This window comes from Podarcis raffonei, chromosome 8 (assembly GCF_027172205.1).
Source record: "Podarcis raffonei isolate rPodRaf1 chromosome 8, rPodRaf1.pri, whole genome shotgun sequence".
In the NCBI taxonomy this organism is placed as follows: Eukaryota; Metazoa; Chordata; class Lepidosauria; order Squamata; family Lacertidae; genus Podarcis; species Podarcis raffonei.
The window spans coordinates 12,075,658-12,099,633 of record NC_070609.1 but is presented as its reverse complement, the minus strand read 5'-3'; the positions used below and the strand labels follow the sequence as shown (position 1 = coordinate 12,099,633).

The 23,976-nt window shown below is 50.1% G+C and overlaps 1 protein-coding gene across 1 annotated transcript in view; it reads right to left on the bottom strand.

Annotated features, from left to right (window-relative positions):
• Positions 1-394: 394 nt before the first annotated feature.
• The window catches only part of CADM4 (cell adhesion molecule 4), a 142,516-nt gene continuing 118,934 nt past the window's right edge, over positions 395-23,976 (bottom strand). Inside the window, exons 2-9 of the mRNA XM_053397956.1 lie at positions 14,898-15,044; positions 13,505-13,657; positions 10,207-10,347; positions 9,104-9,265; positions 6,863-6,953; positions 5,538-5,710; positions 4,526-4,654; positions 395-2,783 (exon numbers count right to left, since the gene is read on the bottom strand). Coding sequence (XP_053253931.1) covers positions 2,674-2,783; positions 4,526-4,654; positions 5,538-5,710; positions 6,863-6,953; positions 9,104-9,265; positions 10,207-10,347; positions 13,505-13,657; positions 14,898-15,044 — 1,106 coding nt within the window. The 3' untranslated portion in view covers positions 395-2,673. The remainder of the gene's footprint in view (positions 2,784-4,525; positions 4,655-5,537; positions 5,711-6,862; positions 6,954-9,103; positions 9,266-10,206; positions 10,348-13,504; positions 13,658-14,897; positions 15,045-23,976) is intronic.

Sequence of the window (23,976 nt, the reverse complement as noted above, 5' to 3'; positions counted from 1 at the left end):
TCCAAGACTGGGAAATAATAGCCCCCACCCCGCCCTGTTCCTCTCCACTTTTACTGGGCACCTGGCTAGAGATGGATGCAGGGGAGAAGAATCCCCAGGTTGTCTGCTTCAACTCTTGAAGGATTGGGGAGTTGGGCAGGCGAAGAGAGCTCACATCATTACCTCCACTTCTGAATACCAGTTGCTGAAAACCACAGGAGGGGAGGGGGCTGCGCGGCTCAGGTCCTGCTTTTAGGCCTGTCATGGGAGTCTGGCTAGCCTCTGGGAAAACAGGTTGCTGGACTCTATGAGCCCCTGGCCTGATCCAGGACAGTTCTCATGTTCTTTGCATTTGCAGAGCCAGAACCGCTTCCACAGCACGCACTCATGAACAAGGATACCACAACCACTGGTGTTAAAAGAATTAATCAGGGGGATTTATTGAAGTATCAAAGGTGGTTAAAAGGCAGACATAGATATTTACATATATATTAACTTTCGGGCGTGGGGGAAACAGTCTTGGGCTGCAGAGGAACAAGCCCCCCTGCATACTCCCGACCCCCAGTTATATATTAATTATTATATTTTCCATTCTTTTCATTTTTTTTTAATCTCCCCTTCCGAGACACAAACAATATAAAATAAAAACCGCGAGCCAGAGACGGACACAGAATCACACGTCGGTTTCTTTTCTTCTGTTTTGTTCCCCAGACAAAAGACAGAGGGAAAGGGGGTGGGATGGAAATTCGAGGGAAAGCGAGGAGTGGGCATCTACCTGCACAAAATGAGGGACGTCGGCAAGGATGGAAGGAACCAAGAAGACCAGGAGTGGAGTGCGGGGCGGGGGAGAAGGGAGCGGGGAAGAGACGGGGTTCAGCACCCTCCTTTTGTGGTTCAACGCTCAATCATGGGGCTGGACCATGGGGTGAGGCGGCAACTGCCTCTGGAGCAGCCATTTCCACAGGGGATTCCTCCCACTGGCAGTCACCAGCATTGCACCCTGCAGCAGTGCATTGCAGCCACCTCTGGGGCAGAGCAGCCATTTGTAACAGGGGTTCGGTTTTTTTACCGCAGCTGTGTTTGGGGGAGGTTGAACCCATGAAAGCAACATCCAGACAGGTGCTGAGGGAGGGGTGCCTATTGCTGAGCCTCTCGTCTTGCTCTTCTTTGAGGGACTTGCCGATCCCAGCTGCTTCCGGGGAGGGAGGCCGAGCGGAGAGGGAGGGAGGATGGGGCAAGGGGGTGTTGCGAGCGACACAGCGGTTTCTCTCTCGGGGTCTGGGGATGGGATGGCATAACATCGTGGCCACCAGGCCCAAAGGCGAGGAGAAGGAGGAGGAGCTGAAACTGGCCACAGTCAAATCTGCATATGTTGACAAATTCAGACGGATGCAAATTCTTTTCCCATGTCCTCCACTCTCTGCAGAAGCTGGGCTGTGGGCCAGGGGGCAACGCTTGGCTGTCAAGGACAAAGTGTGGGCTGTGGGGGGTCAATGCGCCGATGGGGCTCCGTAGTCCCATCGCCTGTCCCCAGCTGGGCACATCACATAACAAGGACGACAGAGACAGACAGAGACACCCCCTTTCCTCTTCCCACCCTCCCTCTCCCTCCCCAAACTATCATGGCTTTGAAGGAAGAAAAAAAAAAAAGAGTCCAACTTGCTTCATAAGGCCCCACACGGCTTGAGCGGCCCTGGGCTTAGCAGTGGGGCGAAAGGTGCGGCTGAGAGAGATATGGGGCCAGGCGCCCTGAAGACAACTCAAAGCGACCCGGCGACTCCCAGCCTCACGCTCCTGTCATGCTGCACGCCAAACACTCCGACCCGGCGGCTCCCCTCCTCAGCGGCTGGGGGCAAAACACACCCGAGGGGGGTCCCAACTCACAGAATGGCTCTCTCCCCCCGTGGTCGCCTTCCCTGAACTTGAGAGTCTCCTCCAGGGCTGCTGGGAAGATCCTGGTGCTCCAGAGCAAAATATGTTAGCCCCATCTCCCTCCCCAGATATTTTGAAACTCAGTGCTAATATCGGAAAGAAAAGCAAATAAGCAAACCCAGAGCTAACGGGCCACAGTCCCTCCAAGGGGAAGGGCCCTTTGACACCGTGACCCACCCTCGCAGTCTCAGCAGCCCGGGATCTCTGGGTGTCCTCTCCACCTCCCTCGCTGGGTGGCTTCTACGCTATTTACAAAGAGACCCAAGCCCTCCCACAGGGCTCTGCCTGTCCCCAAAGAGAAAAGGGTTGTGGCTATCCCAGCCTCCTGCTCTTTTTTATGGAAGTGGGGACATGCACACGCACACGCACTCTCTCTCTCACACACACACATACATTCTCCCCAGAAGTAACAGGAAATAGCTCTGGTGCAGAGGGCATGGAGGGGGGAGGAGTCAGCCAATGGCAGGAGGCGGAGCTTCATAGCTGGGGGTGGGGCTAAAGTCCTCGGTTTCAAAAATAAAACCGAACAAGTGGCCATGTGTGTGTGTCCCCCTTTTTTTACACAATGGATATTTTTTAAGCATTTTTTTTCTCTTTTTAATCCAACCCTTCTTTACCCCTCCCTCCCCTCCCCCAGCAAGAGTGGCAGCTTTTCTATAAACGTCTCTCCCCCCCTTCCTTCGGCGCTCCCCCTCCTCGGCCATTCTGCCCCCAGCGCTCAGCCCCCAGCACCCCTCCCCTTCCCCCTCCCCTCTCCCAGGCTCAGATGAAGAATTCCTCCTTGCGTTTGTGGCCGTCACCGCCATTCAGAAAGGCCTCGCGGGCTTCTCCGTGCTCGTCCAGGCCGCTTGCCTCGTGCGTCAGATAGGAGCCTGTAAAAAGAGGGCGGGGGTGGGTGTGAGTTGGGAAAAAGTCTGGGCACAAGCAATGGTAAGTGGGGCGCACAGGGCCCTGGAGGAGACTCAAGATCTTGCTAAGGCGACTCCATTCATAGAATCATAGATTTGGAAAAGTGTAGGAATGATCGCTGGGTGCGGAGCACACTCCCACTCACAGATAAGGCCACAGCTGTCTGAACATCTTCCACTCTGTCTAACCTTTTGTGGTCTCAGTAGTCTGCGGTGTCCTGTCTGTGACCTTTGTCTCTGAGACCTTTGTCTCCTTCGTCAAAAATTGTGCAAGGGGAAAATGACGCGGTGGAAACAGGGGCCAAAATAACTTTGTACCACCCCACCATCTCGGGACTGGAAGATGTGTAAAGGTCACAGCCCAAAATGTATCTGCCTGGGTTTGCATATTGTGTCAATAAAAGGAGCCTCCACAGAGCTGGCCAGCAGCTTGCTTGCAGCTCACCTGTGCGCAGCTCAGCTGCATTATCAACTCCTGCCTCATGTCCCTCACTTCAGAAAGGACCCCAAGGGTCCCCCATTCCAACCCCCTGCAGTGCAGGAATCACACCTCTAATTACATGTGTTGGTCCTCATCCCACAACTAGAGAACAGATCCTTGCTTTGGCACTATTTCTGTTTGTATGAAAGCCACACTCTGTCACCCTCAGTTTGGAATGGCTTTGAAGACACATCACCAGCTTATGCATGTGCAATGGGACCTCACGGGTGTTTAGTCACAAATACGTCCCCACTGGACTTAACTTTCAGCAATAGCTACGATCAAGGAAGAGGAATTCTGGAAGGCAGAGAATATCAGGTTCTGCTCTCTAGCGAGTGTACCCACAGCCAAGGGGGCGTGCAGTGGCAATTGGAGGAGAGCAGAACGTTCCCCCATCCGAACACATGCACCCCAAACCGGTGGTTACACCGCAAGCTGGCACCAGGGCTTGGTAGCTTCACTCACTGACTGAGCCCCGAAATCTCACGTTCCTGATTGCTGCCAAGAGCGGCTGGCCTGCCCTCTCCAACCAGCTGTGGGAACCGAAGGAGCAGATTTCTCTGCTTCTCCTTCTTCCTTTGGGGGCAGAGGTGCAGACTGGGGGCAGAGGGAGAGGGCAAGCGAGAGGCAACAAGGAGAATGGGAACTCTTTAAGTGTCTTGCCCAAGAATTCCTCTCCGAAATCTGCAGCTGGCCGTGAGCGACTAGAAGAAAAATGCAGGTGGTGTACACACATCCTGTACATTCTGCATCCTGTAGGTTTTTGGTGTGTTTTTTTTTAAATACTAAGCTTGGATCCATTTCTCCGCAAACCACCTTTGATCTGAATTGAGAAAAAACCCCACCTCGCTGTGTTTTAAGCCGGCAATTGTGTAGACAGCCGTAGCGTATTCCTTCCCATGTACAAAGAGGATTGGGAAAGACTGTGAGAGAGACTGTGGTTTTAGGAGCCACAAAGTCCTTCCTACAGTCGCAGAAAGCCTCACTCCCAAGCCCTGCGGGGTCTCCCTGCTTTTATCATTTCAAGCTCCTCACTCCAACCCCAAAGGCTAGAAATACGCTTTTTGAATACACACAGAGAGAGACACACACATGAAATGACTGTGCTGCAAGGCAGTTTCTCAGATCAGTGGTGAGAGATAGATGGAGCAACCCAGCTTTCCTTCTATAAATCAGCACTCGTGTCTCTTATCTGCCCGGCTGGCACCAGGGTTCCGACACTGACCTTTCTGCCGGATGGAGCACCACACCATGACTATAAGCACACAGATGACGAGGAAGACCAGGAGCGCCAGGATGCCCCCGACAATGGCATAGGGCACTGAAGTCTGGGCCTCCACAATGGCCCCGGGGTCTGCCAAAGACAGGGAAAGGTTAAGGTGTGAGAGGCGGGGTGGGTGGCTGGAGGCGGTGCCCTCTGCGAGCTTCATACCTTGGTATGGGCCGGGGCAGAGGACCTGAGCCTACCCGATTTCTGGCTGCCCTGCTGGCAGGGGGAAAGCAAACACCTCCGTTGAGAGACACTGCCATAGGAGCAAGAGTAAGGAACTGGCGACCCACCAGCCCCATTCAGGATGGTGATGGACTGGCACTCCACCGACATTTGGAGGGCCAGGGGTCCCCCACCCCTGGCATTAGGGAACAGCACCTAAGACCCTTAATGTGGACCAGGAAGAAAGGGTGTGGTTCCACAGATGTTACTCCATTAAGTTAATTTTATTTGAAAGTAGTATTGGAAAACTGCTACAATGACCTATATGGAAACTCAGCTAGGGGGATTCAAGGAAGCTACTTAACAATGATAGGAAAATTGGGATATTAACAGTGAGGATAAATGTTTGTTTGTTTTCTGTTTTATATTGTAATGTTTTCTTATTTGTTTGTTATAAATTTGGAAAATCAATTAAAAAAATTGGGGGGAAAAGAAAAGGTGTGGTTTGGGGGGGTCTGGTCATCAGAAACATGACTTAGTGCATCACCCGAACAAAGGAAAAAAAATATTTGGCAAGCAGAAAGGTTTCTCCCTGACAGGCTAACTTTATATGTGCGGGGTTTTAAAAGCGTTCTGTCATGTGACACCCCCCCCGCCTCCCCCGGACCCTGAAACAGACTTTTAACTCCTCGCCCGCTGCATGTGAACATCAGGACAGCAGTGAACTCGGAGGTTCTGGGCTGAGCTTAGGAGAGGGGGCGGGAGCAGGTGAGCTCTGGAGCAGCAGAGAACACGTGTTGCTTACCGTAAACCACCAGCACATACTGGTCCGACGAGCGGCCATGTTTGTTGGCCACCTGGCACAGGTAGGTTCCGTTATCCAGCATGCTGAGGCTGGGGATGGTCAGCACCTCTCCCTCCGTCAAGGCCCGCTCCGGCAACGAGTCGTTGGCTCGGCTCCACTTGATGTCCGTGGGGCTGAGGGCGGAAGTCAGGACAGCTGGCGTTAACCATACCCCTCTCCCCCCAACGCCCATCTCCGGTGGCCCCTGTGGGTCACAAGCGCCTCATCTCCCCCACATGAGCACACACAAACACACACCACTTTCCTTCCTTCCATCAAGGTTATTTGCGGCAAGCGCTGCCAGAGCCCGTGATGGATGGGACACGGAGCCGAGCGGCTGGATCAAGGGGCGCTCGAGTAATAACTCCGCTCGGGAATTGTATCCATCAGTCAGAGCGATATAGAAAGGCAAGGACAATTTGCCCCGCGTATACAGGGAAGAGGTGCCACAGAGCAAGGATGGGGGTCTTATGAAGTGGGGGGGGGGTTTCCAGCAGGTGCTGCTTTCGTCGTGTCGCAGTAGGAAAGCCTGCCCCAAATGCCCTCTGATATGCCTACTGCTCAGAGGATGTGGCCCCTCTCCAGTGTGGTGTAGTGGTTAAAAGCGGTGGACTCGTAATCTGGTGAACTGGGTTCGATTCCCCACTCATCCACATGCAGCTGCTGGGTGACCTTGGGCTAGTCACACTTCTCTGAAGTCTCTCAGCCCCACTCACCTCACAGAGTGTTTGTTGTGGGGGAGGAAGGGAAAGGAGAATGTTAGCTGCTTTGAGACTCCTTCGGGTAGTGATAAAGCAGGATATCAAATCCAAACTCTTCTTCTTTGCTTCCAGCTGCCCAATAGCAGGGCCTGAGGATGAGGGGTGGCTAACCTGATTCATCCCACCCCCCGCCCAGCCCCCCAAGAAGTTGCTGGACTACAAGCATGTTGCTGGGCCTGATGGAAGTGGACTCTGGAGAGTCAAAGCAGATTCTCCTGAAATAGACAGGCAGGAGTTTTTTGAATAAGAGCAGAAGAGGCTTCGGAGAAGCATCTATGCCCACTTCTTTTGCCTGTGGTCAAGCAGGTTTTGAAAATAGCCTTCAGGTAGGGCTGAGAAAGACAGACTCTGCCTGAAACCCAGGAGACAGGACTGTCTGATAGGACAGGCAGTCTGGAGGCAGGTGGACCTGTCTGACTCAGTCCACTTCCGGTGTTTCTATTCCAGAACCTGCCCTCCCCTGCTCACCCCCACCCCCAGCCTCTCCTCTAATTATGGCTTTCCCCATCCTGCGGAAGTACTCACCGCGGGTTGCCTTTGACGTCACAAGTCAGAACTAAAGTGTCTCCTTCCCGCATCACCCCCTGAGACGGATGGATCCTGGCTGTGGGAGCGACTGGGGTGGAAAGAGAGAGAATAAACAGGAGGTCACGAATCAGCCTGTGCACAGAACAGTCACACTTCTCAAGCAAGGCCCGACAATTTGCAACCCTCGCCGTGGAGAGGAAACGCTTCCTTCAGACGTCAGAGCCATTAGAAGCCTGGAATTAAGGTTTTCGCTGGCATTGTGGCTGATATCAACACATGCATCCTTCCTCCTTGTCTTTTCCTTCTGAAAGAGCTGCCTTGCCATAGAAAGAATGTGAGATTGCAAAGGAAGGCTGGAACAGTTTCCCTGGATTTTTGCATCACCCACGAAAATGAGCGATAGAAAACAGTATGCATAAAAAGCAAGGAGATCTATATATCCAGTATATATAAACAGAAACACCAAAATGACACTTATTACACTACAAGGAAATTGAACATGCAAGTAAATTGAGAGCCCACTGAAGAAAATGTGCAGGAAATTTCAGAAGAGATCTGAGTTCGCCCACCACACTACTGGACAGGGTCTCTGAACCAGGGTTTTTCTGCATTGCTTTTAAAAGACACTTGGTTTAGGCTCAGGCCTGCATTGCACTGAGTTCTGGTCCACATTCTACATGGAGTCAACCAATGGTTTGGCATGGATGTGTGTGTGCAGGCTCCCAGAGAGGAGATTGCAGCCTCTTTGGTCCCCTCCTTGGGGTTTAGCTGCTGCACTGAGCTAAGCCATGGCTTGCCTTAAGTGTGTAGTCCAAACTCAGACGCATGGTTCAGCTCCCAAGGGCAAACCTTGGTTGAGGTTGTGGTGTGTGGAGGGCGAGAGCTAAACCACAAACCTGCAGAGAGCAGACCAGGGAGGAGCAAAGCAGCCATGACCTCCTCTGTCAGCGCCTGCACACTCCACATTCACTAGCAGTGTCTGCAGATGTAGAGCAGGTTATTTTCACTTATTGGATTTTCCACGGCAAGGGGAAATCCGTTTTGAATGTAAAAATAAATAAACGTATGGGCTGGCGCTTAGATGACGATGACATTGGAGGGTTGCTGAGAAAGAACTGTAGGGTCATCAACGGCACTGATTTCACAATGAAGTGGCCAGGTTGCTTGCTCACTAGGCCAAGACGGCTTGAGCATATTACACCAGCCTTGTACTGGCTGCCAATTAGTTTCTGGGCCCAATTCAAAGTGCTGGTTTTGATCAATAAAACCTTAAGCGGCTCAGGACAGCAATACCTCAAGGACCGCCTTTCCACATATGAACTGGCCTGTGACCAACATCTCAGGCCTTTCTTCATGTGCGCCCTCCACGGTAGCTCTGGAGGGAGACGACAGGACTTTTCTGTGGTGACTCCCTGCTTTCCCCAGGAAGGCTCACCTGGTGCTTTCATTGCATAACTTTAGGCGCCAGGCAAAAACATTCCTCTTCTCCCAGGCCTATGGCTAATCAAGCAATCTACGGCCTTTTAAGCTGGGGTGAGGCGGAGACATTATTGTTTTGCTTGTTATGAGGTTGTGGTTTTTGTGTGTTTTTATACTGTAAGCCGTCCCTGTGATCCTCGGATAAAGGGTGGTATAGAAATTCAATAAATAAGCCATTAAATTCCCTTCTGGAAGCCCCCTGCTCTCATGCCCTGGGCATTCATTCCTCCAAGAGAAGTAAACGGTAAAGGACCCCTGGAAAGTTATGTCCAGTCAAAGGCGACTATGGGGTTGTGGTGCTCATCTCGCTTTCAGGCCGAGGGAGCCAGCGTTTGTCCACAGACAGTTTTCCAGGTCATGTGGCTCGCATGACTAAACCATTTCTGGCACAACGGAACACTGTGATGGAAACCAGAGTGCACGGAAACGCCGTTTACCTTCCCGTCGCAGTGGTACCTATTTATCTACTTGCATCGGCGTGCTTTCCAATTGCCAGGTTGGCAGGAGCTGGGGCAGAGCAACAGGAGCTCACCCCATTGCGGGGATTTGAACCGCCAACCTTCTGACTGGCAAGCCCAAGAGGCCCAGTGGTTTAGAGTCAGAGGTCCACAGCTCCGTAACCTCTGCCCACCCTACCCAAAGGAGAAGGGGAAGGTAAAGGGGCCCAGTTGGGCCCAGAATGCACTGCAGCCCTGCCGCTTGATGCCAACCCTGCCTTTGCCCTCGTCCCCCGCCAGCAAGGCCCCTGCGGTCACTTACACTGTACATCTAGCACGTACTGCGTCTCCTTCCGCTGCCCCCGCAGCGTGGGGTGGGTGGCCTCGCACGTCACGACGCTGCCGTGGTCCCTGCGCTCCACCCGGAAGCGGACCACGTTGGTGATGCTGAACACTTTCCCATTCTCCTGCTTGCTGCCTATTCCTGGGGTGGAGAAACAAAGAACATGTGCACCGTCCCCGCTGGTCAACCCCGCCGAGCACTCGCAAACGTCCCTTTAAAGCTGAGTTAAGGCGTCACGCCTTGCCGCGGGGCTCTTTTCTCCTTTTCTAATTTTTAAATTACATACAATTAAAATGCAACCGCCGTGCTCGGGAGGGGTAGGAGCGCATAACATTACTCCTACTTGCCTCCAACGCAAGCGCAGAGAACTTGTTCCCGGCAGCCAAGAAGCGCTGGGAGAGACCCAGAAACAGCCTACTTACGAGTCTAAAAGGAGCCCCAAAAGAAACATCTGCCTTTAAGATGCCAAAAAGCCCTTCTATTTTAAGTATTTTCTGGGCAGGCAGGGGGAAGAGTAGGAGTAGCTGCTAATAAACTCAGCTCGTGTATGTGCTGCAGTTAAAGAGACATATGGATGCAGCCTCAGCCTCAGGCGTTTGGAGATGACAACCTTTATTGGGGAGACGCTCCCTAAAACCGATCCCAAGCTGAAAAAGAGCCAGCACCTTCTAGAGGTGCATTAACTGGACATCCCAGTACTAAGCTAACTCATGTCCCCAACGACAGATCAGTCTACTTCCAGTTCCTTCCAGGCTCACATGTGTACATTCTGTTCCACTACTGTATTATTATTTTTTTGATTGCATAAAATAATATTTAAATATGTATTTCACCTCAGTGCACACGTTTCCAAATTTATTTCACCCTAAATTATTTGTTTCCCCCTAAGATATGCATTTTTGATGGTTATTATTATTATTATTGCTTCACCCAAGTAGGAGAAAAATCTAAAGGAAAACTATGTCCCGTTCCGCACATTCCACTTCGGAAGGTCAGCTGGCATGGGAATTCACAGCTCTGCAGCTTTGGGGCCAAACTCCTACAGGGAGCTAAGTCCCTGGATTCCTCCCTCCTTCCCTCACCTTTCAGCTCTTTCCGGTCCCGGTCCCGGTACCAGCGCAGCGTGGCAGCAGGGCGTGACCTGGGGACGCTGCAGGTGAGCTCCACTTCTCCTCCTTCCACGGCCTGTTCCTTTATCTCCACCAAGGGGTTGTCAGGGGGCACTGTAAGGAACAGCAGTTGGGTTATGGGGCAGGCAGTGGGGCTGTCTCCAACACAGCACCGGATCCCACCACAGCATCACCTCCACAGGCACTGTAGATCACTGGCTCCCCCCAAAGAAGCCCAGAAACTTTGGCTCCCCTAAAAAAAGCTCTACATCTTTGACCTGCACCCCTAAAAAACAGGGCTCTCCTCCTCTCTAAAAAAACTCAACAACTTAAGGGGTAGATCACTGCCAGTTTTTAACTCTTTGAGTAGATCACAGTCTCTTGGAAGTTGGCCTGAACTAAAACATCCCAAAACCATCTTTTAAAAACTGGCAAGACCTTCAAAAACAAAAACCCAGTTAAAATTTTATTTAGAAAACCCAATAACCCACACTCTCATAGCTAATAATTCCAGCGCTTCTAGCAACAGACCTTTCAGCCACCCAATGGCTGAGACAGATGCACCTCACTAGGGAGGGCATGCCACAAATGGGGAGCCACCACTGAGAAGGCCCTGTCACTGGGTAAGCAGTTAACCCCCAGTGGCAGCTTCTACCAGCCCCAGCCAGTGGTCAGAGAAGATGGAACATCATCTGGAAAGACGCCAGTTCCCCACCACTGAACTAGGGGGTCAAATGGCAAGGGCGGTGAGCTCTTAAGGTGGGCCTCTGTGACTGTTCCACGATTCCTCAAGATCACCAGTACAAATGAATCCTGGGAAATTCCACTTTCAGGTCAACAACAAAACAGGCCTTAAATTAGGGTGGGGAAAAATAACACCTCGGAAGCCACGGATGCGAGTGAATAGAATATCAGAGAGTCAGGAAATGGGATTTTGTTGCTCTGTATTGCTCTTCATTGTCACAGACAGCCCCCACCCTCGCCCAGCCCCAGTTGCAAAATTAGAATTATGGAAAAGAAGCCGACATTTGCATAATTTCCTAAGAATACCTGATTTAGCTTCTGTGAGTGCAGAATGTGGAAGCTTCCCCACCCCTTCCTTTGGTTAAATTATACAGCATACTGATTCGGAGCATGATCATACGGGTTGTCAATGCTTGGCCTTAAAAGAAGCATATGAATGTCTAGTGATTGTGTGGGAGGTTAGGTAGGCGCTTGAAATTACAGGCTGGGGAATGCAGAAGGTCTCTGGATGCAGGAGGAGGTCTCAGTTAAGGTTGCGGGAAGCCTCTTTTCTGAAAGCCTAGGGAGACTGAGCGAGGTGGACTAGCGATCTGACTCGACGAGGCAGATTTCTGTCTCCCTCTCCATCTCGCCACATCCACACCACACCATATATTTATGGCTTCCCCTAAAGAATCCTGGGGACTTTAGTTTGTCGTGCACAGAGCTGCAATTCCCATAGCCCTGAACAAATGAAATTTCCCAGGATTCTTTGGGGGAAGTCAAACTTAGCTCAGCGCAGGTCCTGGGAGCTCATGACCAGACCTCACAAACAGGGGTCTTTGTGAGGATGTTTAAGGGGGAGGCCCAGAGTTCTGTCTCTTGGTGGGCACAGGACCAGAGACATGGAGGGCAAGGGAGCTGCTGCATTGACCTGTAACACCTGTGCCATGTTTGTCATTCTGCCAGAGAACAAAAAAACAGAACACTTGCAGCAAGTGCAAGCTGGTTGTCTTGCTGAAAGAGAAGGCACAGCAACCTGAGGCCTGCCTAGTCACACCTCGAGCAACAGGACATCATGCAGAGTTACTTGATCAGAGCTGGAAGAGAGGAGACTGAGAGGAGATACGATAGTCATTTCAAATATCTTAAGGGCTGTCACATGGAAGGGGGAGCGTGCTTGTTTTCTCCTACTCCGGAGGGTAGGACTCGAACCAATGGCTTCGAGTTGTAAGAAAGGAGATTCCAACTAAACATTTGGCAAAACTTTCTCACAGTAAGAGCTGTTTGACAGTGGAATGGACTCCCACGGGAGGCTGTGGGCTCTCCTTCCCTGGAGGTTTCTAAGCAGAGGTTGGATGGCCATCTGTCATGTATGATCTGGTTGAGATTCCAGCATTGCAGGGGGTTGGACTAGATCACCCTTGGGGTCCCTTCCAACGCTAAGATTCTATGAAAGCTGTGTGTGAGAGAGATTATTATAATTACCAGGGCTTTGTTTTCAGCCAGAACTCTCTGGAACAGAGTTCCGGGACCCTTTTCCCTCAAAAAATAAATGCAGTGGTACCTCTGGATGTGAATGGGATCCATTCCGGAGCCCCGTTCGCATTCAGAAGCAAACGCACCCCGCGTCTGCGCGGGTCGCGATTCGCCGCTTCCGCGCATGCACGTGACGTCATTTTGACCATCTGCGCATGTGTGAGCGGCGAAACCTGGAAGTAATGCGCTCTGTTACTTCCGGGTCACCGCAGCGCACAACCCCAAAATACTTATCCCAAAGCTACTTCAACCTGAGGTATGACTGTGTTTTAAAAATCTGAAATTTTGGATTTCTTTAAAAATATGTTTTTATTGCTTTACCACAGGTGTGCTTGCTGCCCTGGCTCCTTTGGAAGGGTGGGGATATAAATAAATTTTGCACAAGGCCTGTGTTGGCCTTAATTCGTCATAACACCGCATGGTAAGAACGGACTGACCTTCTTGCTAACCTCCTCCCACCTTCCAGCATCCTGACCAAAGGTCACAAAGGTACCAGGGCTGGATGAAAAACTATTTGGACACCTGCCACATCTTTCAATTCCACTAACTTTTTAGCTGGATTTAACAAGCTGAACATATACGCAAGCGGTGCTTTCTGAGGCTTCTGTTGTTCCACGTAGACCTAGAGTGGCTCCATCCACCCTTAGCCATCTCCTGTGCCAACACTTCTGGCAATGAGCCCAGTCAAAGGTTAGGCTAGAGGACCACCCCATTTCATTCCAGTTCCATGATTCTCTGAGAACTGTGCTTGTGGGTTTTGTTAGTATTTTTTTTTTAAATCTTAATTGGCTTTAATGTATCTGTGATGTGTTTCGATTATTGCAGAAGACCCGGAGGAACTGGGTGGACCGAAGAGGGTGCTTTAGGAATAATAACAACTATTATTATTATTCATGGCTTTGGTACTGTAACTCCTCTTTCTTCCAGTTTATGTTGCAATCCCGAAATTGGGTGGCGGCAGCTGTGGCAGAGAAGGTAGAGGTGGCAGCAGCGGGAAAGTGGCACGTACCCAGCACAGTGAGGATGGCAATCTGGTGATGCGTGTCTTCTGTGTAGAGCTGGCAGAAGTAGCCGCCCTCATCTTCCAGGCGGGCATTGGAGAGCACGATGCGGACTTGCTTCTGGGTGAACTCCACCAGCTGGAACCGCTCATCCTTCAGGGCTGTAAGGAAGGCGAGGAAAAGGTGTCTCATGTTATGGACCAGTGAAATGAGAAGAGGGTCATCTGGGTCTGATGCTGTATGGTTTTCAATTGTATTTCTATTGCTTCTTTTATTTCTTATGTTTTATTTCATGCTGCAACTTGCATTCCATAGAATTCAAATACCTAAGAAGCAATACAAATACAGTCTTGGGGAGGGGGGGGTTCCCCACTTTTTCTCAAGTACGAGGGACTGTCTCTATTTGAGACAAGATGCCAGGTGGCATGGAGGTGCAGTTCATGGCTTCTCTAAGTGAGGATCACTCAGTCCGGGCCGGCCCCACCATTAGGCAAAATGCAGCAGATCCCTCGGGCAGGAAGATTCAGGGCTGCTACCAAAAGCTGCAGAAGTGTCTAGGACTGGACAATATCTGGTTTTCAACATAGTGATATATCACCAGCGAGACATCATGATATACAGATATATCACAATGTCTGAAATAAGGATGGAGCTACGTAGAGGCAATGGCTGGCTTTGCGGTTTTTCCCGTATCGGGATTTTTGCTGGCGCCTGATCTTGTGGTTCGCTGCCCGCTGCAGGAGGCAGGGGAGAGCTGAGCTGGCAGGGTTAACAGGGGCTACAGGAATCAAGAGAAGAATTGGCTGGCTTCATGGTGTTTCCCACGTTGTGATTTTTGCACAACACACACACACCTACACGATATATTCACAATATATTGAAAGGTCAATAATTCTGAAACCGATATCACGATACGGACTTCAAACCTGTTTTGGATGATATATCGATATATCGCCCAGCCCTAGTGTGTAGTTGGATACACTTAGCATAGGGAGGGTGCCGTCTGGACTTTCTTCCTCAGTTCCCAAGCTATCTTGAGTCAGTCCTGGACTCTGACCGGGTTGTTCTTAAGTTCAGGGTGTAACCGATCAATTCCCCACTGCCCAGGTCAGATTGGCTAGTGACCCAAAGGAAGAACATTGTTGGCGTGCTTGCTTCCCCATGAGGCATCTGGCTTGGCTAACCTGCCTTGATCCATGGGCTCTGCAAGCACCTCTGATATGATACTTATTCTCTTCTTGCAACAGGTTGCACTGTAGTGGGCTGACCTGTAGGGGGTGTTGGTCCAGATGGCAGGCCTGGGATTGAGTGGGTGACATTTCTTGTCCAGCTCCATCTCTATGGTCCTCTAGCTTTCCAGCCCAGCCTACAACCCCACCGTTCCCGAAGCCCCATTCTTACCCCGCGTGCCGTTGAAGAAGAGCGTCTGGCGGGATGGGTTTTGGATCACCACTATGGAGCCATCGTACTGGTGCAGCTTGCAGTTGATCTCAGCCTGGCCGCCCTCTGCCACGGTCACATTCTCAGCTTGGACCTCCTGAGCTCTGGCTAGTGCAGGGGGAGAAAGAGAAGAATGGGTTACCATGACGTTCACAGGAGGCGAGTGGGGCTTTAATGGGAGCAGGGATTCGCCTGGGCTGAGTACCAGCACCCAAGCCCCTCTTTGCATACCAGTGAAGAATAAACTCATGCATAAAGGTAAAGGGACCCCTGACCATTAGGTCCAGTCATGGCTGACTCTGGGGTTGCAGCGCTCATCTTGCTTTATTGGCCGAGGGAGCCAGCATACAGCTTCTGGGTCATGTGGCCAGCATGACTAAGCTGCTTCTGGCGAACCAGAGCAGCACACGGAAACGCCATTTACCTTCCCGCCAGAGCGGTACCTATTTATCTACTTGCACTTTGATGTGCTTTCAAACTGCTAGGTTGGCAGGAAAACTCATGCATAAGTAGTCAAAATTATAAACATTGACAGAGGATGTTAGAGCTGCCACATGAACATACTCCACCTCGCTAGATTTCTGTGCTCCTGAGCAAAGGAGTGTTCCTGAGAATGTAGGGAGAGCTCTCATCACAATTCGCTTCTTATGTCAGAGATGAGTGAGTGGGCAGGGTTTGGGGGCAAGCCTGGGACTGTGGCTTCCTGGCTGGATTTAGAAGTTCAGCCCCGAGGAGGTCAAAGTCTTTATATCCAGTGTGGGGGTTCACTGAACCGTATAACCGTAGAGTTGGAAGGGACCCTGAGGGTCATGCAGTCCAACCCCCGCAATGCAGGAAATCTCTACTACAACTGCCATCAGCCCCTGGAAGCATGGCCAATGGACGGGGTGATGGGAGCTGCAGCTCAGCAACATCTGGAGGGACAGTGGTTCCCTACACCTGCTTCATATGGGGAAACATAATCGCATGAGTGGGCCACACCCTCACCTGCCACCAGGGAAAAGGACGCAAGGGGCACAGAGGTGTCTTGCTGTAGGAATTGTGCAATATTAAGCAAAAGGCCTGAAGCAGAAGAGTTGACCGGTTGCTTCAAATCAAATCTATAACTTCCATTCCTTCTTAATTTTCAAGCTGCTGGCCGTGGCAATCTTTACTCCTTGGCTCAGCATAGTTTCCCTTTCTCTCTCCTGATCCTCTCCTCCAACCCATGTTTCTCTGCCCTGCTCTCTCTTCCAACTTTAGCCCCCTGCTTAAAAAAAATTCTGACCTTCTCTCCCATAAATGCAACCTGTTCAATGGCAGCCGAAAACTCCTATCTGTGCAACCTCTCTGTGACATCAGAGCATCTCAGCCAGTCTTGAGGCTTCACTGCAACCACTAAGAACCTCTAATCACTGCATTAAAATGTGTCCCCCTTCATGTCTACTGTTGTATCATTAGACTTTTTAAAATATAATCAACTCAATATTATGTCATCTAGCATGTGCGGGTACGGGAGGGAGGACACTGTTGGGATACTGCCAGGGAGCTAAAGTCCATCTGAGCCCCCAAGCTCGGTGCCGGACGATCCATCAACCTCCCGTAGTCAGGCAATATCAGCAATTCAGCGACACTAAGCCTCAGGCTTAGTGCACACTATAACAGCAGAATTCACACAGCAAAAGTTGCACAAGCATGAGAGCAGGACATGCATATTTACAGTTTTATTCAGCGTTGGTCAGAACAAAGAAAGCATGACCGTCTGCTCCGACTGCTCAGGCAAAACAGCCAAAAACGAAAGGAACTTACAACATAAACATCCTGTGAGACAGGAAATTACGCAGGCTGTTATACAAACATCCTGCTCCCTTTTAAGGTGGAACGGAAATATCCTAACATCCTCCCCCTTTCCGTGTAACCTGTAGTACCTGTGGTTCAACCCAATTGCAACCTTTGTGCGTAAACCTTCAGTTGTTCTCTGTTAACAACCTTAGACAACAGATCAGCAGGAATTTCATTTCCTGGCATGTAGGACACCTGAATGAGTCCTTTCTGAATACACTCTCTTGCACGATGTAGCTTAATCTGCAAGTACTTGGTTCTTTGCTTGCAACTCTCTGAGTTCAGCAAAGCCAAACAAGATCTATTGTCTTGATACACTTGTATAGGACATTTCACAGAAACCCCAATGTCCTTAAACAGTTGCATCAACCATTCACAATCCATGAGTGAAAATGACAGAGCATTGAGTTCTGCTTCACAGGAACTTAGGCTAACTGTCGTCTGCTTTTTGCACAACCAGTCAAACAGGCAGTGGTTGTACATGTAGCATACTCCAGAAGTGCTTGTACCATCCGTGGTGTCACTTCCAAAACTTGCATCTGCAAAGATTTCAAGACCTCCAGTCTTCTGACTGGTGAACCTCAGCCTGTAGTGCATAGTCCCTTTCAAATACCGGGCTATGCGCTTCAGAGCTTTCCAATCCTGAACAGTAGGATTGTTAGCATGTCTGCTAAGCAGGTTAGTGCTTACAGCAATGTCAGGTCTTGAACATCTAGCAATGAAATTCAACTTGCCTAGAATGCATCTGTACAGCGTTGTGTCAGAAAATGCTTCAGCAGTACTATCTACCTGGTAACCTGTCACCATCGGTGTGTCTGCTGGGTTTGCATCAACCAAATTCAACCTGGTTAATACATCAGTAATTTTCTGTGTTTGATGTACCAGAAAATTACCTGCTTGGTCCCTCTCCACCTGCAGAGAAAGATAGTTGGATACCTCACCAAGATCCTTCATGTCAAAGTGCTCCTTCAGCTGAGCTAGGGTGCTTTGGTAAAAAGCCTGATTCTTCCAAAACATCAGAAGATCATCAACAAAACATAAACAATACAGTTTGTTTTGCCCCTCCTCCTTGACAAACACACATGGATCAGCTTTGCCCTGGTGAAAACCTAGAGAAAGCAACGTTTCAGTGAGTTTTGTGTTCCAACACCTGGCACTCTGCTTGAGACCATATAAGGATTTCCGCAGTTTACAGACCATTCCCTTCTGTATCTGCATTCCATCAGGTGGAAGCATGTACAGCTGCTCGTTCAAAATCCCGTACAAAAAAGCTGTATTAATGTCATGATGGGAAACATGCAGTTTCTCCTCCGCAGCGATCTTGAGCATCAGCCAAATGCTCTCATATTTGACCGTGGGTGAGTAGGTCTCGTGGTAATCCTGCCCTGGTACCTGTGAAAAACCTCTGGCAACCAATCTGGCTTTGTGTCTGACAACCTTGCCATTCTGGTCTGTCTTGGCCTTGAAGACCCATTTGCTGCCAACCAGTCTCATTCCTGGGACTGCCGGTACCAGTTCCCAAGTCTGGTTCCTGTTTAAGGAATCAACTTCAGCCTTCATGGCATTAAGCCAAGGCTCAGCATCTTTAGAGGTTAACTCCTGAACCTCTTTGAAGCTTGAAGGTTCCCACACCTTCTCTGAGCTACTAAGAACAGCAGTTGCCATCTTAGCAAACTCATCAGCAAATCTCTTTGGAGGTTTGCCTTTGGTCGCCCTTTCAGACCTGCGAACCAGACGCAAGTCTTCTGGACTCATCTCCTCCTTCTTAGGAGAATAGTGACCAATGGTGAACAGTGGTTCTTCCAGTTCATTGTCAGACTCATCAGATGGTCTGACTGAGGCCTTTGCGCTCTTGTAGTCTGCTGTGTCATCACTGTCACTGACAGCAGCAGCAGCGCCGCCCACTGAACTGGAATCCGAACTCTGATCATCATCATCATCATCATCATCCTCAGTTTCCTCAGCTTTCTCAGCATGATCTGCTTTCTTCACATCACCTTCATCCTCCTCTGGGTAACTCTGGAAAATTCCCACATTTCCCCCCCACTTAGGATTGTACTCAACACTCCTCGTGAACTTAATGGATTTAGAGTTAGTCATCCATACCCTGTATGCACCTTTTTCGTACCCCATGAACAAACCATGTGCCCCACGCTTCCCAAGCTTGTTGCTTTGTGGGGTGTGCACCCACATGTCAGAACCAAAGATTTTCAAGTGCTTGGTGTTAGGTTTCTTACCATACATCTTCTCATAGGGAGTGCAGCCTATAGGTGATGACAGTCTCCTGTTAAAAGTATAAACAAAATTTGCCAAAGCCTCCCCCCAAAACTTCTCAGGGAGATTGGCATCATGCAACAAGGTTTTTATGCCTTGCAGCAACGTTTGATTTGCTCTCTCCGCAAGCCCATTCATCCATGGCGATCTAGGCGTTGACAAGTCATGCTGGATTCCCTTCTCAGTCAGGAAAGCTTCAAACTGCTGAGAAGTGAACTCCCCGCCCCGATCAGTAAACAGACAACCAATACGTTTACCATGAGCATTCTCCAACCAAGCACAGAATGCCTTGAACTTAGGAAATGCTTGCGATTTCTGCTCGAGCATAAACACATGAATGTACCTGGAAAAAGAATCAATTAGAACCATGAAGTACCTTGCTCTTCCCAAAGAGGGCGCTAGAGGACCTACCAGGTCTGCGTGAACTAGCTGGTAGGGTTTGGAAGCCTGCCTGCTAGACTCCTTGCCTTTTGGAGCAACCTTCACCTTGTTCTCTGCACAAGATACACATTTCATGTGATATTTACAAGGTTTGACGTCCAAACCTTCAACCAACCCAGGCATCTTGGCTAGCGCTTGCCAAGAGAGGTGACAAAATCTGCGATGTGCATCATGAATGCATCCTGCATGAAGAACCTTGTTAGTTTGTGCAACACAACAAGTATCAGCATTAGACACAGCAACATCATCATAAGTTAGACTGAACAAACCATCCACCAACTTTGCATGCCACATGTCCTCTTTGCCTTTTCTGATGACACAGACAGTCCTCTTGAAGGAAACCTCAAAACCACACCCAGTCAGCTGTGGTACACTAATCAAATTGTCCGCAGCTCCTGGAACAAAAAGTACATTACTAATGGTAGTATGCAGACTTTCAAGCTTCACAGTCCCAACTCCTGTAGCTTGCAAAGTCCTTCCATCAGCCAGCTGGACCTCTCCATCTTGAGGTGTGAAGGAGATAAACAGATGGCGGTCTTTGGTGAGATGGTGCGTGGCCGCAGAGTCAATAACAAACCTGGCCTTCCCCTTCGAAGCAGATTTGCTGGCAAACAAAACCTTGTTTTCCACCAGCGTGGGCTTTTGCAGCTTGCCTTTAGCCTTTGGTGAAGCTGTGCCAGCAAACATAGCCTTGTTTTCCACTGGCAAGGGCTTTTGCAACTTGCCCCCCTGCTCCTGGCCATCAGACGTGCCTTTAGCCTTTGGTAGAGCTGTGCCAGCAAACATAGCCTTGTTTTCCACTGGCGTGGGCTTTTGCAACTTGCCCCCCTGCTCCTGGCCATCAGACGTGCCTTTTGCCTTTGGTGGAGCTGTGCCAGCAAACATAGCCTTGTTTTCCACTGGCGTGGGCTGTTGCAACTTGCCCCCCCGCTCCTGGCCACCTGCAAGCATCTTGCTCTGTTTACATCTGGTCTTCCGGCCTCTGCAAAGGCTCTGACCTTGGTTCTCACGAGAAACAGAGCTCTCAGCTGCCGACTCCTTGGCTCCCCCTGGAGGCTGGAATGCTGCCCGGGATGACGTTGTAGTCTGCTCCCCCTGCAGCTTGCAACCGGTGCCCTCAGCATCCCTGCATTCACTAGCATTCTGGGAAACAGCCAGGACCTCCGATGCATTCAAACACTGGGCTGGGATTATTGGCTGGTGGGCCCTTTTCAAAGCATCCCACATGTCACGTGCCGTGAGATTTCCAGCAAGCGTCTTTATTTCCTCCAGAGAGACGGATAAGACTATAATATCCACGGCCTTCGAATCCTGGCCCTGCCATTTCTCTGTCCGAGGAACTGGAGTGGGTTCAAATACAGTATGCCAGACTCCAAACTGACGCAGCAAACTCTCACACCATTTTGCCCAGGTCTGATAATTGTGCCGATTTAACTTTGGGCACTCAGTGGCCTCTGAAGCTTGGAAAAACTCCATTCCAGCTTTTTACATGAGCCGTTATGCCTCCAAAGACTTCTTATCTCGGCAGCTCATAAATCACGATGCCTCTGGCCCGGCTCCCAGGCCAATTAGCTTTGCCAGACATCAAAGACGTATTCCGCGGCAAACAGAAAAGCCTCTGCTTTCGCTTTTCCAACATACCTTTCAGCAGTCTGTTGCTGTCTTACTCCTGCAAGTGCCGTGAATCTGGGCCCATAACCTGTTGTTGGGATACTGCCAGGGAGATAAAGTCCATCTGAGCCCCCAAGCTCGGTGCCGGACGATCCATCAACCTCCCGTAGTCAGGCAATATCAGCAATTCAGCGACACTAAGCCTCAGGCTTAGTGCACACTATAACAGCAGAATTCACACAGCAAAAGTTGCACAAGCATGAGAGCAGGACATGCATATTTACAGTTTTATTCAGCGTTGGTCAGAACAAAGAAAGCATGACCGTCTGCTCCGACTGCTCAGGCAAAACAGCCAAAAACGAAAGGAACTTACAACATAAACATCCTGTGAGACAGGAAATTACGCAGGCTGTTATACAAACATCCTGCTCCCTTTTAAGGTGGAACGGAAATATCCTAACAGACACTGCCTTGAACAAACTGCAACCGTTTGCAGCAAAGTGTGCTGATTGGCTTGCTTACTTGAGTCATCTGGAGCAACTACTTTTCTGGCTTATATAGAACAGGATTGAGGAAGCTCAGGCCTGTGAGCCAGATGTATCTCCCCAGGCCTCACAATCTGGCCTGTGAAACTCTTCCCAGGCCACAGCCCTTACTAGCCTTGCTTCACAGCTTGTGAGTTTTTGCCTGACTGGAACATGCCATTGAGCACTGACCATAGCCTCTTGTTTGCATGGACGGAAGGTAGAGAGACGGCTGTGTGAGTGTACACGGAAAGTAGCCAAACGCACAAAGATAAAATTGACATTTGTTGCTGTTTCGAAGGTTGAGGGCCTGGACTGAAAAATATTCCCCACCCCGATAATCTAGACTGTGGACCAGAGGACAATAAGTCAATGGCCTGTGAGAAGAGACCCTTGCCAAGCAGGTGAGGTGGAAATAAATGGCTTCTTGTCCCCTCCAACTCTTTTGATGCTTAACCAACAGCCCTTTGTCTAATCAGAAGCAAAAAAACAACACACGACACCCTTGCAAGAGACAAGCCAATTATTCTACAGAGCCATAAACTATGGGATATTGTGGTAATGGAAAAGGCAATAAAACAAAATGAAGATAGCAGAGGGGCTACTATGGGAGGGGGAAAACCTTTTAGGAACATTGGCTTTCAGGGCGTGTGAAGCAGAGGAAGATGGCAAGGGCTAGGAAATACAAACCATACATCTTGTGTAGGTTTTTTTGTGATTGTCTCCTCCCAAGAGAAGCGGAGCCTCATTCAGTGCAACACCGTCTCCTTGCTTTCGCCTGGTTACGTACAGGTCTCCTAAGTCACCTTTCCAGCCCAGAGGTGCTCAAGGCAAAGGACAAAAGGCTCAAGATAGAGGTGCTTTACACGCGGGCGCGAAATCCAAGTGCCTGGGGTCAGTATCGTGTCTTTCCGGCAGCTCCTCGAAACACCATGTTAAATGAATGCTAAACAGGGAGAGCCGAACGCTAATAGATGTAATAAGATTCAGAGATTTATAAGTATTATCCGTGCTACGGAAACGCCAGGAGCTGCATAAGACACCGCCACGTACAGCCCCGCACAATGCAAGCTTTACATAAATTGAGCTTTACATTCAACACTTCTCCAAACGCATTAGCTAAATTTGCTCTCTTCCCGCTTTCCGAAACGAAGGAGTTATAAAGGGTGGCGAGGCGAGGCCTTCCAATGGAGGAAGGCCTGTCCAGAGATCACCCTGACCTAGCAGCCTGGGCCTGCCAGTCTCCCCCTGACGGGAGGCCCCCTGACAAAGGTTCTGGCCAAGCGCTCAACGTTCTGATCCAGGACGCTCTCTTGAGGACCTCATTCCCTTCTGGACATCCTTCCAGATGGGTCACGTGCCGTGGGTGGGTCAGGCCAGAGACAAAGGTGGATACAGTGGCATAGCGTGGGTTGCCAGTGCCTAGGGCTGCATGGAGGGAGGGAGAGAAAAAGACGGAGTACACATGCACATTCAATGGCGTCCACATCACCCAGGAGATGGCGGCAACAGAGATAAAAAAAGAAGAGCCATTCCATTGCCTGGAGAGGCCACTTCCTGGTTCGCATGGAGAAGCCGTTTCAATGGAGCCCAGTGATGAAAGGACACAGCTGTATTGAGGCAGCACCAGGTGTTGAAATGTTGTGCCCCACACTACGCCACTGAGTGGGTAGAGCAATGAAATGCGGACCTTTCTGTAGCCGACTAGTTTCTACACATATTCATGCTCTCCTCTCTGTCCTCCATCCCGTCAAGCACGACACGTGATCCCCCTAGCCAGGCCCAAACCACCAAGGAGGGCATGAAGCAAGATCCCTGAAGGGTGGGGGCTGAGGGCCAGATAGAGAAGCCTGGAGGGACACATTTGGCCCCTGGGGCTGAGGTTGCCAACCCCTTTTTCTAACAGAGGTGCTGCTCCTGTGCGCCCTCCACGCCCTTCGTTGCAGACTGCGACCTGCAGGAACAGAAGACTTTGAACGTCACCGCTGCTGCTCTGGGCAGCCATCTCAGGCAATAGATCTTGTGCTCCAAGGTATGGCAGCAGAGTAGATAGATGGGTCCAACCCATCAGGAATGACCCACTGGGAAATTCTCCTGCACAAGCTGCACTGGGATGAATAGAAGCTGTGTGCCTTGTGTGCTAAGCATGTGTGATTTTCCACCTCAGCTAGCCCTGACTGTAAATATATCAAGGGCTAGATCTCTTGAAAGGGTTTACTGAGCCCTTGAGAACACCCTTAAAAAAAAGCACACCCTGCATTAAGAAGAGTCGAGTTCTGCAAGGGGAATAAATTGCGCATATTAAACAAACGTGCAAAATTCCTGCATTAAAATTATTTCACATGTGTTCCCTTCCCCATACCTTCTGC